General features: G+C 41.7%; 2 protein-coding genes across 2 annotated transcripts; one reads left to right on the top strand and one right to left on the bottom strand.

The window, feature by feature from the left end:
• Positions 1-1,537: 1,537 nt before the first annotated feature.
• On the top strand, positions 1,538-7,151 carry LOC144512313 (zinc finger protein RFP-like). Its single transcript, XM_078242984.1, has 3 exons — positions 1,538-1,717; positions 3,018-3,288; positions 4,973-7,151. The coding sequence occupies exons 2-3, from the start codon at positions 3,030-3,032 to the stop codon at positions 5,221-5,223; spliced, it is 510 nt and encodes a 169-aa protein (XP_078099110.1). The 5' UTR covers positions 1,538-1,717; positions 3,018-3,029; the 3' UTR covers positions 5,224-7,151.
• A 374-nt stretch (positions 7,152-7,525) lies between these two features.
• On the bottom strand, positions 7,526-19,578 carry LOC144512395 (F-box only protein 15-like). Its single transcript, XM_078243131.1, has 10 exons — positions 19,373-19,578; positions 19,204-19,287; positions 18,403-18,507; positions 17,124-17,372; positions 14,504-14,704; positions 13,519-13,639; positions 12,477-12,559; positions 11,304-11,449; positions 9,398-9,522; positions 7,526-7,889 (listed from the first exon to the last, which is right to left on the bottom strand). Exons 1-10 carry the CDS (start codon positions 19,576-19,578, stop codon positions 7,623-7,625), a joined length of 1,587 nt encoding a protein of 528 aa, XP_078099257.1. The 3' UTR covers positions 7,526-7,622.
• Between the last annotated feature and the right edge of the window lie 31 nt (positions 19,579-19,609).

Raw genomic sequence — 19,609 nt, forward strand, 5'->3', positions numbered from 1 at the left:
CAGCAGTCATTTCAAAAACGTTTGTAGCTATCTATGATTGTTTGATTGCTAACGTTAGCTCATAGACTGTGCGTTAGCTCAAAAAGCCGTTAGCATCTTGGAGGCTACTTGTCGCAAAGTGACGCATGCGCGACTCACATCGGCACTCGACTCACATCGGGCAGTCTCGCTTTTTCCGCAAAGACCCGCCCTATTTTGCATCTGATTGGCTAGAACTCGTTTCGTTGGTAGGTGGAAGTTCGATGATTGGTTAAACTCAGCGCATCAAAAATATATCCCAATCATTTTTATTTATTTATTTTTCTAAAATAGTCATATGCCAGAAATCCGGCACCAGGCCCGAGTACTTTAAGCCCTGCGTTAGTTAGAGCAGCGTTCCTCTCATATTATTGGTAGGTGAAATTAATTGACTCGAAAACATTAAACTGAATGCAAGTTCCCAATTATTATTATATTTTTTTCCACACTGCCGCACGCCGGAGATCCGGCACAGTGCCGGAATACTTTACTTTCCCGCAGTCATTGGTATACAATGTGAAAAGTATGGGTGATACCACAGAACCTTGTGGGACCCCGGTGTTGCTATGTTTGACCTCTGATAGCGTGCCATTGACTTTCACCTGTTGTGTCCTGCTAGTTAAAAAGGAGTGAAACCATTTGATCAGGGCAGGGTTAACATGCATATCATTCAGTTTCTTTAAAAGCAAATATATGCAAATTTAATGCACATAAAGTTTGCCTTTGCTTCACAGGAAATACAGGCTCCTCACAATGCTGACAAGGTGTCAGAAACAGGAAGGCAATGCATTGTCATATGTGGTAAACCCCTTCTAAACTAATCACGAGACGCCTCATGTTTAACCGTGCAAGAGGGAAGTGAGACCGATCTTTGTTGTCCAGTTTTCACACTGCACTGCAGCTGACACTTGACCTGCAGTTGGCTGGCATTCATGTTACTTTAAGTTGAAGTGAAGTTTTAACGGCAGAAAGAAATGTTTTAAAACATCCCCGACAATTCTTGCAGAACGATCCTTATCCCCGCGGTCATCTGCACGCTTTCTCACTCTATAAACACAGCTAAAGAAAGGAAATTGATTCTTGAGACGCCTCAGTTTCAGCCAAAACTAACAAAGTACAAACTGTAACTAGAATGAGCTGAAAACAAAATGTAAATGTGACGACTTGTCTTGTAACTCTGCATGACGTCTCCTCAGTTCATGTGTTCAGGTGTTTGATATGGATTAAAATAGATATAAAAATAATATGTGATCAGCTGTTTGAAGGCCGAAGCATGTTGGGAAAGCTGCTTTCATTAGAGTGACTCAGAGGTTTTGCCTCTGAACAATTACTACTAAGTTTAGAAAGAAGGTATATTTTGCTACATCTCCCAACAAAGATATCTTTTTATGAGCTGGTCTGATGCTTTGAGAGTGTTCTCACGTAGAGTCCAACTCAATGAGAAACCCGAGCTTCATGACGGGAAAGATTAACAGTAAAAGAAAACAGTTGTGGCTTGTGACGAACACAAGTATGGTTTTCAAGACAGAAGATTTACTGGAACAAGAGGAAGTCAAAGAACAACATCCATCTCTCCTTGACTAAAGATTGCAAACTTAATCTGGATACTCAAAGGCAACGCTTAGTAATACCAAGAGTTGGATTAAATAGCACGACTGTATTGATCATTTTTTGACATTTGGAGAACTTGTTCTGCTTGGTGAGTTGAATTAAAACCGATTAGAAAACCCATTTTTCTGTGTTTCTTGTTTAAACAGAACAGAAGAAATCCCTAGAAACTGGTGGACTTCAAAGTGAATACTTGGTCCTCTGTGGCTCTTACATTTTTGTGAGGTTACTGTAAATTTGATGAGCGTACTTTTTCTAGTCTTGTCTGTCGTGGAATCAGTATTATTATTATTATTATTATTATTAGGGGTGTAAGAAAAAAAATCGATACACTTAAGTATTGCGATATTTTATTTTGCAATACTGTATCGATTTTCAAAAAGGCAATAATGATTTATTTTTATTTATTTAAAAAATATATATTATATTTTTTATACAATTAGGTTTTTTTTTACGTGCAAAAATATTCAGGTAAGACAGTGGTTCACGTTTATGTTGTGTTTAAACCCCCTACCGCTAGATGGCTATGCTGAGATGCACCACTAGTGTCCTTGCCTAGCAGTGCCTAACAGTGCCTAACAGTGCCTAACAGTGCGTAGCAGTGCCTAACAGTGCCTAGCAGTACCTAACAGTGCCTAACAGTACCTAACAGTGCCTAACAGTACCTAGCAGTGCCTAGCAGTGCCTAGCAGTACCTAACAGTGCCTAGCAGTCCCTAAGAGTTCCTAGCAGTGTCTAACATTGCCTAACAGTGCCTAGCAGTGCCTAACAGTGCCTAACAGTGCCTAACAGTGCGTAGCAGTGCCTAACAGTGCCTAGCAGTACCTAACAGTGCCTAGCAGTACCTAAGAGTTCCTAGCAGTGCCTAACATTGCCTAACAGTGCCTAGCAGTGCCTAACAGTACCTAACAGTGCCTAACAGTACCTAGCAGTGCCTAGCAGTGCCTAACAGTGCGTAGCAGTGCGTAGCAGTGCCTAACCTTTTGCTAGAAGCTAACAACGTAGCAATGGCTGAACTTTGTCTACTTTAGCATATAAACATTAGCTCACTAAGAACCTGGGAACCACAATCCCAAACTGGCAGTTTGATTTTCTGTGTACTGAATTGTTTACCTAAACTTCTTTGACTTGTATGCACATCATGTCTTTTTTTAAATATTAGTTTTTCTAAAATTATACTTTAAAAAAATCCCAATATATCACCTTACTCACAGTATCGAAATATATTGCAATATATTGAATCGTGACCCATGTATCGTGATACGTATCGTATCGCCAGATTCTTGCCATACACAGCCCTAATTATTATTCACAAGTTGTTCACATCTGCATAAGATAATTTTATCCAGAAACAGAGAACTGTTTCAATTTCTAAAAAAAAATTTCACCAGGGAGGAAAAAAAATGGCGAAACCTTCAGTGAAGCTCTGGAAAGCACTGCAGGAATTAAAAGACGATGAGTTCAAGAAATTCAAGTGGTTCCTAAAGCAGGACGACATCTCGGCGGCTCAGCTGGAGAAGGCGGACAGGCAGGACACGGTGGATCTGATGGCACAGAAGTATGGTGGCACCGGAGCTATGAATGAAACCATGATGATCTTAGAGAAGATCAGCAGGAATGATCTGGTACAGGGTTTGCAAAACTCATCCCAGGATCCAAAAGGTAAGTTGGGGGAAGGTAAAGATCTGAAAACATGAAGACCATCACCACAATAAGATGGAGGTTTCAGGAGAGGTTCGTCCAAATGCAAAGATGTAACCAGCGGACAAATTGGGTTAATATGAAAAGAGTTTGTTCCAACTCAGCCAAAAAATAGTCCTGATTATTAGCCCCGTGGAAAACCACAAGTTGTCGTTTCAGCACTTCAGATTTTGAACATATTAAACAAACAATATATGATTTGTTAATCAGTGATCAAAAAAATCAAAGTGCAAAGGTGGTTTCTGTCATTTTAGGTAGTTCTGATCACGCTTCCGTTTGTTCAAGTGTTTTTTTTATGATCAGTTTGGTTTTTATTAGTTATTTGATTAAGGTTGGGTACCGAACTCGACGATTCACTTTAAATCAAACGGTGCCAAATTTTTTTGGTACCCAAGAGCGCATAAGCCCGAGCTCATCTGTCCTCTCTGCATGTTGACAAAAAGCGAAGCGCCGACACAGAGCTGTGGTGCAGACGGAGCGAAACAACGTAGACTTTGTTAAAGTCACAGTGAAGTCACGGCAATGCCGGTGAAGCGGTTGTGTGGTTACACTTTTCAAAACGTCATGCAAACAGCGTATATAATGGTGAAGCGAAAGCGTTATGGCCTAACGTTAGACTTCCTCTGTGACATGTGACAGCTGTATTCACTTTGCCCGACTGACTGACTGACTGACTGACTGACTGAATGTCTGACTGACTGACTGACTGTCTGACTGTCGTCGTAGGGCAAAGCAACTTTATTTCTATAGCACATTTTAGCAACAAGGCTATTCTAAACCCTTTACATAAAACATTAAAGAGCAGTTTAAAAAGAGATAGAAAACAAAAACGTGCTAAAATAGAATAAGATACAAATACAAGAAAAAAAAGATACAGTGCAGTGTAAGAAATTCATAATTATATAAAATAGTCTGTAGGGACGAGTTTGGGAAGGGGAGAGGGAGGGGTTTTATTTTGTGTGGCGTATAAAATGTTCTAAATAAATAACAAAATGTTCTAAGTAAATAGGATAAATAGGTTTGGAATTATTTTTACAACTGAAATACATTTTAGTACAGAAAAAAGCTAACGTTGGGTACCGGAACCGAATTCCAGGTACCAGTATCGGGGGGGGGGGAACGGTAGCCAACCCTATATTTAATGCTATGAAAACGGGACGAAGCGTCATTATTGACTTGTGATTGGTCTGGCAGGGTGTATGGGCAGGACTTCGATACTGCGGCTCCACCATCCGATCACTGCGCAGACTCTGGCACCAAATTTACAAGATGGCAGAGCCCGTATCTGGGATATTTTGGCTTCCCTTTTGTACAGCCGGAAGTGGATCGTCCATCTTTATATACAGTTTATGGGGTACACCGTTTATGCGTTTATACGTCTTTATGCTAAGCTAAGCAGCTGCTGGTTGTAGTGTCACATTTAACAGACACATACGAGGTGGGCCGATTGCCTCGTAAAACTCTCTGCAAGAAATCGCATCAGCACATTTTCTGAAAATGTCCCTTTAAGTTTGAAATTCAACAATTATAAACTCTTCTGAAGTTATAAATGTATAAACCTAACATAAAACCTGAGGTTTGTTTTACTTTTTGAAGTTGGAACATCTAAATCTATAACAACAATTGTGTGTCTGCCTTGTTTTAGACCTCAGTGTTCTCAAAGAAGAACATGAAAGATGGAAGGCCGAGCTGAAGAGCACCCATCGGTTTGCAGTGGAGGTGACTCTGGATCCTGACACAGCCTGTCCCAGCACCATCCGGTCTGGGGATCAAGAGCAAGTCCACTGTGGTGACGCGAGGAAACTACTTAAGAACCCTGAGAGATTTTACAGATGTGTCTGTTTGAGTGGTCCAAGAATCAATCAACAGGAAGGGACAAATCCCACAAACCCCTGAGAATGGCTACTAGACTTTATGGTTTAGAAATGAGTACTCCTACTACTAATAACCAGATCCAAACGCAATCTGCAGATTTTTGTTAAGCCCAGTTCAGACCAAAGATTTGCGACGAGATGAGTTGAAACTTTCTGAAAACCTGCCAGTTTACACCAATGAGACGAGACCGTGTATCCACAGCAACAACTCTTTGTACATCCGTTCTAACTTCCGACTTTCAGGCTTTTTGTAGCTGGATTTATCATTTGTAGCGTCTTAAAATATGAATGTGGATAACGTTAGTGATTAGTGAGATGCTTGCTACAGTTGCATTTCTAACGATAATCGGCGAAAACGTTTTAATTCTCCGATTCACGGCTTTGTCCTCGGCGCTCCCTCTCTTCTGTCAGGTGTTTGGTGTTTTTTGCCCCCAACGGCGCCTTCCAGGCAGCGCGGCAATGGTTACGTTTAGGATTAAGGTGAGGGCTAGCTGCCTGGAAGGCACCGTTGGAGGCAAAAAACCACCATCGAGCCTTCAGTCACTCTCTTATCTCGCTCCACCACTTGACGTGTTTGCGGGCGCTTGTTGAGCCTCTGTCTCAAACTCTGCCATTTCGACCAGTTTACAGTTTGGAACATAGCAATAAAATGGATTATGGATAATTTTATTTCTATAGTTTGTAGCTGATTTGACCAGCTGACTTCTCTATTGGCTGTTGAAACAGGAGACGTCTCTTACGTTCTAAAACCAGCCTCTGGAGACTAGACCAGCTGACTTCTCTGTTGGCTGTTGAAACAGGAGACGTCTCTTACGTTCTAAAACCAGCCTCTGGAGACTCCACCAGCTGACTTCTCTGTTGGCTGTTGAAACAGGAGACGTCTCTTACGTTCTAAAACCAGCCTCTGGAGACTCCACCAGCTGACTTCTCTATTGGCTGTAGAAACAGGAGACGTCTCTTACGTTGTAAAACCAGCCTCTGGAGACTCCACCAGCTGACTTCTCTATTGGCTGTAGAAACGGGAGACGTCTCTTACGTTCTAAAACCAGCCTCTGGAGACTCCACCAGCTGACTTCTCTATCGGCTGTAGAAACAGGAGACGTCTCTTACGTTCTAAAACCAGCCTCTGGAGACTCCACCAGCTGAGTCGCAGCGATGCCATCAGCTGGTTTGAGTCGAGCTGAAACGGGGCTGCTTCAGAACGCTGAAACGGTTTCGTCTTGAATCTTTGGTCTGAACTGGACTTTACAGTTTACAGCAGGGATCCAGAATGAAATTCTGCGGAATTTAGTGGACTGTTTTTCTACTTGGAGTGGAAATGTGTTAACACACTGAGTTTTATTTTAATTTGGTTAAAAATCTGCGTAAAATTCTGCCTCCGCAGATTCCGTGTGACCCTGCTAACAACCGTGGTAGAAACTCATCTCTCACACCGATTAGATTCATAACTTGTGGAGGTTTTCTATCATCTGAAATTCTACTTAATTTGCTTTTATTAAAATGTAATCCAACTTCATCCAAGCATCAAAATATAAAAGACGTCAGAATCTTGGTGACACAAATATTTATTTTCTGAGCATTGTCAATAAAAGAATTGTTTTGCCTTTTACAGATTTTATAAAGCAGCTTGTAAGTTAACATGAAATTCTGCCACGTCTGATCAAAAACTAAAATAACTTACTGAAATGAATATATACTCCGTAAATACGGAAATCCAAACATAATATTAAGTGCTTTTTCAGGATCTCGTCACTTATATTTACACATTACATGTACCTTTATTCTTCAGGTGTAATCGAAACAAAAACAGAGACGCATTTCCTGTATTGTGAACAAAACTCAAACTCATTTTAGCTTTTCTTCTAAACATGTTTGTATTTTTTCTACTGAAAACTGTCTGACTAACACATGAAGCTTCAACAGCATAAACTTGTGTCTTTATTTCCATTCTTACAGAATGAGACTTGCTTTTGTACAAAAAAAAAAACAATAACTTACTGAAATGACTCAGTATATACTGAACTGACTTCAAAAACTTAAAATGTAGTCCTTTTCTTAGGATTTATTTACATAATACATGTACTTTTATTCTACAAGTGTAATAGAAACAAAAAAACGGTGACACACTTCCTTTATTGTGAACAAAATAGAAATAAAGAATTTTAGTGTCAAATGTGAGACTAACACATGAAGCCTTAACAGGATAAGCTTGTAATGAAATCTCTTTCACCCCCTTCTTACATAATACTTTTGTACGATAAATACATAAACAAACCTACAAACAACTGATTTGTGACTTTTTGTGATTTGTGATTCATGACATTTTTGTAAACAACTGATCACAAAACGAATTGAACAAAACGTCAAAGTCACTGCATCAGAACTGTAAAAACCAAAACCTGCGAGCGTTCCAGCTCTGCTTCAGTACGCTCGGCTGAAATGCTCGTTGACTTTGAATAGAGAAATGTAGACGGTCAGGCTGATGAGGAAGAACTGCTTCTGCTCCTTAAACCAGACCAGTTTCATCTTCACCTGACCGTCCGAGTCTTTGAAATCCATCACAAAGTGCTCGCCGCTGTAGTCGAAGGACTGCTGCTTCTTGGCCATCATGATGGAAATGGGCGAGCTGACGCACCAGAAGGGTTTCTGGAACTCGTCCAGCAGAGTCAGCGATACGATGCAGCAGTTCTACGCAGCGCAAGAAAGAACCATCAGAGCTGAAATGAACAAAAAAGGGATGTGGCCACCCCCCCCCCCCGGTCTGAGCCAAAACGAAACTTACTTTGCTGAGTTGGCAGTAAAAAAAAAACAAAAAAAAAAAAAAAACTGACATTTACAACCACAGTGTGCGGCAGGTTTGCTGGCTGAATTATCACAGTGACGTGTGATGGAAGTGCTCGTAGGTTCTGATCATTTCAACAGAGTTGACCTTGTTTTAATGTTTTCTTATTTGTTTTAGCGTTTAGTTTTAGCTAGGTATATGCAAGTAGTTGTTGGATAAACAGATACAGGATTTCATTTGAGACAGGCTATTATTTGAATATTTTAATAAATATATCGTGCCATATCATGACGTGACACCCTTTGTCACTTTCGGTTCTCGCTCCGAAGCGAATCTCTTCACTCTGTCACTCGCTCTACCACACTCTCCCCATGCACACACATATGCCGGCTAGGCTATTCCCTTAAAAAGATACGCTAGAGTGATGCAGACACAAGTATAAATCCTCACAACTTTGTAGGCCACTTACGCAGGATACGGTGTAGGCTCTGCATAGCACATTAATCAGTAAGCTTTAGTAGGCCGATGTTACCTTGTTACCAGAGCCAGGCTAGCCGTTTTCCCCTTATTTCCAGTCTTTATGCTAAGCTAAACTAACTGGCTAATGGCTGTAGCTTCATATTTACCAAGCAGATGTAAGACTGGTATCAATCATCTAATCCAGAGATCTTCAACAGGGGGTCCGGGGCCCCTAGGGGGTCCTCAGAGTCACTATACAGGGGCCTTCAAATTACTGTCAATTTTTTAATGTTTTTTCAAAAAAAGGAAATGTCTTAACATAATTCCAACATATTATTAGCAAATATAAATCCCTACTGATGATAGGCTTACTGGCCTATATGTAGGTATAGGTATTCACTAAGATAGCCACACACAAATATAGTTAATCCTAACTATTTACTGTGCCACATGTATGTGTAACATTAAATGATCATTTAAAAAAATCATGCCAACAATTAATATTTTAATAGCTTAGTATTCTATGCAAAAAAAAAAAGGTATAAATATATTTAGGCTGCCCTACACGTTATTGTAGGCCCAGTTTAATATGCAACTTCATTTTCTACAATATATGCAGTAGGGGGTCCCTGCTCCGTCTTTCTTTCAGTTAAGGGGTCCTTGGCTTAAAACACGTTGAAGACCCCTGATCTAATCTAACTCTCTGCAGAAGAAAGCCATTAAGCGTATTTCCTAAAATGTCAAACTATTCCTTTACATTTCTATCTAAATATATCTATTGTTTGATGGTGATATGATGCAACGATTTAGCAACAGTCAGGGAAAACCATATCCCTGGAGCGTTATTGTAATATTAGGAAAGTTGGTTTAGGTTGATTTTAGTTGACCAGAGGTCATCGCAGTGTGTGTTCTGGTGCAGGGTCTGTAATGTCTTTATTGTATGGGACCGATGTACCTCCACTGCGCCCTCCACTGTCCCGCTCTTCCAGGGCATCTTGATGTTCCCAGACAGCGGTCTGTGCTCGGACAGGTTGGTCCGGTTGATGACCCTCAGCTCCACCAGTCCGGACCGGATCTGAACTGATCGCAGCAACACAACAAACTTTAGGTATTTACACCACAACCTGGACAGTTCCAGTCACTTTTCTAATCTGGATGTTATTAATCAACGGAAGAAGTCTTTGGGTGTTTTCACATATAGTTTACTTTTAACGAACCAAACTCAGTCCTCTTAAAGTGGACCAACAGAAAAGGGACGCAGTTCTTTTTGCGTTAACATTGGCAGTTCACTTTAAAAGAGGACTCTGTTCTTTTTCTGGTCCACTTCAGCTCTGATGGGGCCTCAGGGCTAAAATACATACAGGGCAAAAGGCAAAACGGACCTGAAGCTTGCACAATATACAGGCAACGCAGACTTAAAGCTAATCGTCTGACTGCGGTTTGTTCCAGAACGGTCTGAGTCCAGTGTTTCCTCTATGTTGACTTTGTAGTGGCGGCCCGCCATGGCAAAACTTCTGCTGCCACGGTATCAGAAATAGGAAAGACACATAATGTAGTCGCGGCTGCCTTTCAAATTATCCTGCCGCTCGCAATGCAATTTAACAACAAGTAGAACTATTCAGAGGTTACTGGGCCCCCCAGCCCCACGCCCCGCTGCCAAATGTTTTACGTATGAAAAGGAACTGACACTTTGCTGCAACACAAACAAATATATTTATTCACCTCTATTCACACACAATGAGGCATATTTTCAGTTGTGATTGAACTGTATTTTTTTGAGGAACCACAGGGCACTTAACATCTACAACAGGTCTACAAAATGAATTAGGACGGACCCACCGCGGTAAAGATGTTCCGAAACCCGATACCAGTATCGGTATCGGCTCCGATACTGCCTAAAACGCTGGTATCAGTATCGGGAAGTACTGGAGTTTATGCAATGGTCCGATACCACGTAATAAAGCCCGAAAGAAAATCTACGTTAAAGTAGTTTATTTATGGTCTTTTTCCGTTATAACTGACTGTCAACCTGCAGAATAACAGAAAGTTCTGGGGCGTTCATGTTTCACAAAGAGTTTAACCTGAGCCAGACCGACAACAAAGAAGAAATCACATCCATACAGGGATAGTAGTATACAGTTGTTAATACATAATAAAATATATGACGCACTGGTATCGGATCAGTACTCGGTATCGGCCGATACGCAAGTTCAGGTATCGGAATTGGTATCGGGAAGCAAAAAATGGTATCGGACCATCTCTACACCACAGTGACGTTTTTGGTGGAGCTGTTCGTTTAGTAGTCGACTCGGAAGAAAGCGAACGTTTTGACAATAAAGTCCATCAACACAACAGTATGTGGAGTTAAACTGGACGGGCCCAACAACCTCTGAATAGTTCTACTTGTTGTTAAATTGCAATGTGAGCGGCAGCCAACGGGGGGGGGGGTGCATTATGTCAGCAGGATCATTTAAAAGGCAACCACGTCTACATTGTGCGTCTGTCCTATTTCTGATACCGTGGTGGCAGAGTTTTTGCCATGGTGGGCCGCCACTACAAAATACACAGAGGAAACACTGCACATGTACACACACACACACACAGTGTTAAACATAACAAACCTGGTGCATTTTAAATATTTAAGGGTTACTTCTTGCTTGTACAATTTACAGCAGAAGTTCTCTGAAAACCTCTTTTATATCCAAGCTAAACTAGTATTGTAACTGAAATTTCCCTAACCTCATTTAAATATATCGAAAATGTAATTGAATCGGGACCTTGTAAATTGGAATCGATTCAGGAAATCATTGGCGATACACAGCCATAATTAATCAGATAGAGAGATTAAAATGATGTATTACTTGTGCGGCAGGAGAGCTGGCGGAAGTGTCCCGACATGATCTCAGCGCCGGTGTTGTGCAGGACGAAGTGCAGAGTGTAGCCGTGCAGACCAAACTCAGGGTCCGAGTTATCCGCGGGCGGAGGGTCCATAGGCTCCGAGAACGGGCTGCAGGAAGGGACAAACGGGATGAATGACGCAATTCACAGATCACTATAAAGAGAGGGAACTAATTTAAAAACTTATCAAAGTGTAATAATAATAATAATTTTATTCAGGACACAAATGGAAGGTCCATAGTACATTAAAAATGCCAATATTTACAAACATATAACAATAAATATATAGTACAATTCATATAAATTAATAAAAGGTCAACAACCTTCACCTGTGATATACAAACAGGAGCGCCAATGTCTCCACAGTCTAGATGCGTACCTGACACAGCTAAAATCAATGTGGGCTAAAGGTTGTATAATTCGGTTTTCTGAGACAGACATTCTCCACCTGTATCAATAAATAAGGTAGAACAGCTAGGCACACCAACACTACCAAACATTTGACCAGCACTACACCATCTTGGTTGTTTTCTCGTGCCATCATTATACGCCACATTCAGTCTCTGCATGCTTTTTTTTCTCTAAGACCGCCACAAGTGGGCAGTGTATATATATATATATATATATATATATATGTGTGTATATATATATATATATATATATATGGGTGTACAGAATGCTTTGAATAAAGCTACCTTAACATTAGCAGAACACACGTCGAATTTACTTTTTGTTTCATATTGCTTAACGTTTGTATTTATATTTGCCATACAAATAGATTTCTAAGCTATAAACCCATCCTAATATTGTGTTAATGTACATATTAACTGTGTTTTGTCTGATGCTTTTGTCAACATTGTTATTGAAACTTTCATGCCAATAAAGCCCCTTGAATTGAAGAATTGAATTGAGAAAGAGAGAGATAGAGACAGATCGACAGAGAGAGAGAGAAAGAGAGAGACAGAGAGACAGCATGACAGAGAGAGAAAGAGAGATAGAGACAGATCGACAGAGAGAAACCGAGAGAGACAGATAGAGACCGAGAGAGACAGACCGACAGACAGAGAGCGACAGAGCGAGACCGACAGACAGCGACAGAGCGAGAGAGAGAGAGACAGAGAGCGAGAGCGACCTACCAGACTGGAGATCCCAGCAGACTCTTCTCCACCAACTTGTGGAAGTGCAGGCTGACCATGATGAAGGCTATACTGTTGGAACCCTATTATTTTTGTTCACATTATAAAAACATGGAAAATTGATGTGAAACCAGAAGTTTAGTCAGTTTTAAAAAAACAAACACCATTTACTATTATAGAACACCAGTGCTTTATATGTTGCACCGTATCGTGGCTTACAGTCGTTAGTCACTTTCTATCTACATTACCCTGATATTATATTACATATTCTAGTCCAGATTCAGAACTTTCCAGGGATTCCAGATACGTCAGAGGTTGTTTTTTTTTACAAAATGTGAATAAAATGATGAATTTACATTTGATGAAATGGTGCAGCCATTAAAGTGCTTATCTTATGCTTTTTGGCCTTTTCCCTTATTGTGTTATACATCTTTTTTGTGCATGGCACGCCCTATTCTGCTTCTGACTGGCTAGTAGTCCTTACCTAGGTACTGTCAGGACACGCCCTCATACTCTGCTTCTGACTGGCTAGTAGTCCTTACCTAGGTACTGAGCATGTGTGACTCCCAATAAAGATGGAACAGAAGTGAGAGGTCTCACTCTGTAGCTAAAACAGAGAGCTCGACACACAGGGTGAAAAGAGGAGCTGCAGCAATGTGCAGTACACACAACACACGTGGTGTTTTTTGAAAATTAAACCACATAAATCTATTCTGGTCCAACCTCTAAATACAATTATGAACCTGAAAATGAGCATAATATGAGCACTTTAAGAAGTGTAGGGCTGCAAGTAACGATTCTTTTCACAGTCGATTAATCTGTTGTTTGGTCTCTAAAATGTGGATCAGTGTTTCTCAAAAAGATCAAGATGACGTCCTCAAATGTCTTGTTTTTGAGATATTCAGTTTACTGTCACAGAGGAGAGAAGAAACTAGAACAATATTCACATTTAAGAAGCTGGATTCATAGAAGTTTTACTTTCTTTTTTTTAAAACAAAAAATGACTTCTTTGCAGTCCTAAAGAAGCGTGTTGAACACTTACCCTCCAGGTGCCTATGAGGAAGCAGGGCGGCAGATGCCTCAGTTTGACTAGTTTGTCTGTGCAAATGTAGCGAACAGGAATCATGTTGTCCTGCTTTATGATCAGAGAGCGCCAGCCAGGCCTGATGGAGAGAATTGAGGAGAGGAAGGAGTGGTGAAAGGAGAATTCCGGTCGATTTCAACACGTAGCTCTGTTGTTTGTTAATGTGGAGTGCTCTCAGTAGCAAGAAAAACGAAAACAATCGGCGCTGCCTACACCGTGTTATCCTCCTGCTAGCGTTAGCACCCAACAGGCTTAAACAGGGCAGGTTTTAAACTTGTTTTTAGCCTCTAAACATGTTCAAAATGTCATTAAAAGTGCCTACCCATGTGAAGTGATTCCTTCCGAGTGAACACAGTGAACCTGACTGCAGTAGATTTGAAAGAAATGCATAAAAGTCATGCTAATTCAGCTCTGTTTAGTTCCGGTGTTGAGACGGCAGTTAAGAGTGCTTAGGGACCGTCTACAAACTACAACACAGAAAAGAGATGCAACAAAAATATGTAGGCTATTAATTTAATGATTAAATAAGGTAGTGTCTCCAAACTTACCTCAATTCTAACTTGTCTCCTGCTAGTTGTACTACAGCACTTTTAAAAAATAAGCATATGCCTATTTTTGAAAATATGTTTGCATCTCTTTTCAGTGTTGTAGTTTGTAGACGGTCCCAAAGCACTCCTTGCAGTATCAGCACCGGAACTAAACAGAGGTGAATTAGCAGACTTTTTATGCATTTCTTGCCCTGTTTAAGCCTGTTGGGTGCTAATGCTAGCAGGAGGATAACACGGTGTATGCAGCACCGATTGTTTTCATTTTTCTTGCTACCGACAGCACTCCAAATTTAAAAACAGAGCTACGTGTTGGAATCGACCGGAATTCTCCTTGAAGGTGTGAAAAAAATGAAAAGGGGCGAGGCGTCGCGAAGGAGGAAGAAGTTGTGTCTTACATCCTGGCTTTGGGGCTCTTCAGTGTCTCCTTCCGGACTCCGTACAGCTGGATGTTTCTGATCTGATGGAATGTGAGGAAGCTTGCTCCACTCCAGCGGACGATCACGGACGACTCGAAGAAGTACGCTCGGCTCTGCTCCATCGTGATCTTCCGCCCGTAACAATCACACACCGTCAGCTCCCAGCTCACATTCAGGTTTCTGGAAACAAAACAAGAAAAACACACATCTGAAATAACCAGATGTCACTGATCACTGTTCAGCGTTTTTTTTAAGTTCTCACCTTTTTCCGATATGATAATCGGTTTCTTTACCATGGGAACTAGTAAAAAAGGGCTTTAGAAAAGGAAAAGCTGTGACAACAACAAAGGTTACTGTGAACATCAACCTCTGACTTTTGAAGTTTGGCTGCTGAACAACCTTTTTAATACAAAAAAAAGCAGACCAAATACATTTGATCTTTTTCCAAATGTCCATGTTGGCTTATTGTAGAGCTACAACTTTTTTCCTTTTTTTTAACGATGTTTTTATTGAATTTTCAGTAGTATTAAAAGGAGAACTCCAGGCAATTTTGACGTTAATCTTGATCGCTATAAGTATGCGAGTACTGTCAATAGCAAAAAAAAAAAAACGAGCCAAATGTGCTAGCAACATGGAGCTGCTGCAGCTAATGCCGAGAGCTCCCACTTAGCTAAAACGGCAGTTTTGGGGGCATATCATAAAGAGTGCCTTTGTGCCTCTTTAACAGACACAAAATGCAATTAAAATGTCTGTGCAACATGAACAGGGCCCTTACATGACAACAAGATGCGTTTTCAACTCAGACATTGTTTAAATTCCCCTACCCTGTTAGCTGCTAGCTGCCGTCTGGGCAGTGAGTCGTGTGTGTGAGTGAGTGTGTTCAGCCAGGCTTCGGTAATGATCATCAAGCAGCAGTTCTGTGTGTATTTGTAGCATATAATCCATTTTGTGTGCGATCCATCTGGCGTTGCTAAATAGTCTCTGCAGTGGCGGGCTGACGAACAATCCACGGGCGCCCGCTGGTCTGGTGGATGTCCTCCACAGGACAGTTCATGCTTTTGTGGTGAAAAAAGTTTATTTCCCCCCCATCCACCAGACCAGCGGGCGCCCGTGGATTGTTGTCGGCCGCGGCAGGCGGGGAAGGCAGGGAGGAAGTAGAAGGATGCCGGTCGGGCCTGCTAGCCTGGCTAAGGCAACTAACACACAGTTCGCCACTGCAGAGACTATTCACCAACGCCAGATGGATCGCACACAAAATGGATATATATGCTACAAATACACACAGAACTGCTGCTTGATGATTATTACCGAAGCCTGGCTGAACACACTCACTCATCCCAGACGGCAGCTAGCAGCTAACAGGGTAGGGGAATTTAAACAATGTCTGAGTTGAAAATGCATCTTGTTGTCATGTAAGGGCCCTGTTCATGTTTTAACTAAGTGGGAGCTCTCGGCATTAGCTGCAGCAGCTCCATATTGCTAGCACCGATTTGGCTCGTTTTTTTTGCTATCGACAGTACTCACATACTTATAGCGATCAAGATTAACGTAAAAATTGCGGAGTTCTCCTTTAACAATCATTTGTATTATTATTGATTAATCTGCTGATTATTTTCGCAATTTATCATGTGGTCGATAAAATGTCAGGAAGCGTCGCCCCATTTGATAGCTCCTCGACTGAATCAGAAGTTGTTCTGTCCCTTCTCGGTGAAGGCTGTCTCAGAGCTCTTATTTCTGCCCCAAGGAGCGAGGAGGGATTATCAAGGAGCTGTGAGCGAGGATACACCAGAGCAGCCTTCCCAAAAGCTGTGCAGCTGAAGTAGTTGCTAACTCCGCCCAAACAGCTGATGTATTAATATCGTTATACATATACATATATACGTTTCAGAGGAAAGGGCGTCTCATCCCTCTGAAAAACACATTTGCTCGTTGCCTCTCTCCTCGCATGATTTCCTCGCATCTCTCCCGTGCCTCCTCGGTGGGATGGACTAAGACGCGAGGAAGGGAGACAAGTGGAGGACTCAAGGAGGCAATTTAAGCAACATGAGATGCAGCGAGGGTAACGTTAGCTTAGCGGTAACCTGCAGCTGCTCTTTTCCAGACACCATGGCCACTGCCTAAGTCGGAGAAACAGCAGAACTGGAAAATCCTCCTGCTCTTCTAAAGTCACAGAGTGGCTAAATGTTGCCTTCCCTGTGAGTGAGTTATGGAAACAATCAACGAAGGTAAAGCACGTGGACTCCAATGGGACTCCATTGTGCATTCACGTGCACCTCATTGAAACTAATGGTGCATTCAATTGCATCTCGTAAACTCTGAGAAACTCAAACTGTTGTTGTAAAGTACCCTTTAGTCAAATCGAACCGTGCCATACAGAGGAAACGTGAATTTGAAGTGAAGTTTAAACAATAAAACACCATGGAAAAGGATCCTTAATGTGATAAAGATGGATTATCCATCTACAGAAAGTTTCAAGTTTCTATGATGATTTTCATGGAAATAAACTGAAATCAATGAATGCCTGGAAGAAAGGAAATGCATCTAAAAAGTGAAAATAACACTTAAGGAAGAAAAGATTCAACCAGACTCCCTCTCGTACCTGAGCACCCTCTCCGTTTGCCTCGGTAAGCCGGTGTATGGGCTGTTGTCGTGTCTCAGCTCTCTCCTCCACTTGTTCACTTCCTGTCCAGCGAGGGTCCTGAAGTACATCTTCTTCCAGTGGCCCGGCGACCGATCCTCTACATCCCCCTCCACCGGGTCAACCTTCTGCGCCGTATCACCTGCCAACGACTTCGGCTTCCACGTTTGACTCCCGAACTCTGACATGTAAATCTTATGCCACACGGCACTGCAGCGAAAGGAGGTAGAAACTGGCTGCGAAGAAGTACTAGTTACACTGTAATCAACTTATTTAACACAAGATCACAACAACTATCACTTGACATTACAAGCTTTTTGGCAGCTGCTAAATAGTGAAAGCCCTTTTGTTGTATCTGATTAACAAAAATGGATGCAAGAAGAAGGTATCTGACTTTTACTTTGAAACAGCCACAAGAGACATTTTACGGTTTGACTTTGGCTACATTCATACATTTTAAAAGGGCGTTTTAAAACAAAAAAACGGTCTGTGTCCTCATGAGCATTTTGAAAACTAATCTCCGCCCATATTTACAAACCTGAACACGCATATCACAGACCATTTACATACACTGGGCATGCATGTGCCAATGTAAACGTGGAGTAAGGCTGATAATGGCGCTCGACACAGGAATTCGCTTGAATAACAGTGAATGTAGGCAGTAACAGAATTAAACTGCAACTGCACAACAGCTGCTAGCATCGACAACAAGGTCAGAAACGGCTGTGATTCATTATCCATGTTGAATTAACCACCCATAGACGGGGCTGATGTTTGTTTTCTTCCGAAAAAGGGTGATGAGGGGCGTGGCGAATGAGAGAAGGACTCGTAGTGACCCAATAAGACCCAATCAAGGAGTGAACGTGGGTGTCTGCATCATCGTTTCTAAAGATCTCCGTTTCTGTCTGACTAAAACGAAAGCCTGGAGTTTTCTAACTAAAACGGGGTCAGCAGCGTTTCCAAATGTCTGTTTTAGGGGCTCTGAAACGCCGGAGTAGTGTGGACGTGAGGCGTAAACGTAGCAATGGATATGCATTTTAAAACAAAAATGTGTAAGTATGATGTAGCCTTAGCCTGCAAAGCTAACTTGCTATGAAAGATGTACTACATCTACACGTTTTATGGGATAAAAAGGTAACACCAGATGATCTGAAGTAGCTAAAACAATACGCAGGACAGTTTTGACTTTTCATTAAAATGTTTCTGTTTAATGTTGGACTGTGTTGACTGTCGGACTTACTCATCGTTGGCAAGCTGGTAGAAGAGCTTGCTGACGTGGCTGATGCAGGACAGCGAGGAGGGGTCCAGGTACGACAGAATCTTAAGCAGAATCTCAGACGGCAGCCTGAAGAAAAAGTAACAAGGCATTACCAAGAAGAACTGTGTGACTCGAGTGACATTTCCTGGGAAAAACTGTTGCATTACAGTTTTTCTCCATACAAAACATGGAACTATGCGCACTATTGTGAAAACTTGAAGCTCTGACAGAAAAAAAGAAACTAGACTTCTCTGCACCACCTTTTGGCCCGTTTCAGGGCTTTAGATAATCTAGCCCGTGATGGGAGACTTTGGCCAATCACAGGTCATTTCAGAGAGAGAGAGAGAGAGAGAGACAGAGACAGACAGACAGAGAAACAGAGAGACAGACAGACAGACAAAGAGAGAGAGAGAGAGAGAGAGAGAGAGAGAGACAGAGAGAGAGAGACAGACAGAGAGACAGAGACAGAGAGAGAGAGAGAGAGACACAGACAGACAGACAGAGAGAGAGACACAGAGAGAGTTCCTATTGGCTGCTCTGCATTGACTGTGCAACAACGTTTTTTTGCATCCTATCCACTGCAGCTTTAACAACAATGAATGCCAATCAATGTATTATATTAGTAAATTATCAAGACCAATATTTTCCGATTAGCCTTTTCTTCATAAAATCCACCATGACAATAGTTGAGTATAAAATGCAATGTCTTTTTAAATTTGTATGGGACAATAAAGTTGCACTTTGAATAGACCGTGGTGACGGTTAATGGCAACGTTAGCTTACCTCTCCAATAAGTTTTCCTTTGATGGAGAAGTTTTTATTTTGGGAGAACTTGCTTTATTTCCCTTTGGTCTCGGTTGTGGAGAGCTGGGATACAAATAAAAATAGAAAGGTAAAATTAAATCCTTCAAAGAAACGTTAATAAAGCGTCAGTGCTAACCGCACATGTCACCTGTGACTATTCCCGCTAACCGAGCTCGGTGCTGCCTTTGGTCTTCTCTTCTTCCTCTTTCCGCCCGTTTGACCCGATTGTATCCTGGTCGGACCCGGCTTTCCTCTACCACGAACCGGCTGTCGTCTACCCAGAGCCGGCTGGGTGGGTTTCTTCTCCCAAGACTCCTGGAAACTCAGAAAAAACTCCCCTCGTCCAGCCGCCATCACGAACTTGAGAAGTTACCGCAAGCCAGTG

Source organism: Sander vitreus, chromosome 23 (assembly GCF_031162955.1).
Source record: "Sander vitreus isolate 19-12246 chromosome 23, sanVit1, whole genome shotgun sequence".
Taxonomy (NCBI): domain Eukaryota; kingdom Metazoa; phylum Chordata; class Actinopteri; order Perciformes; family Percidae; genus Sander; species Sander vitreus.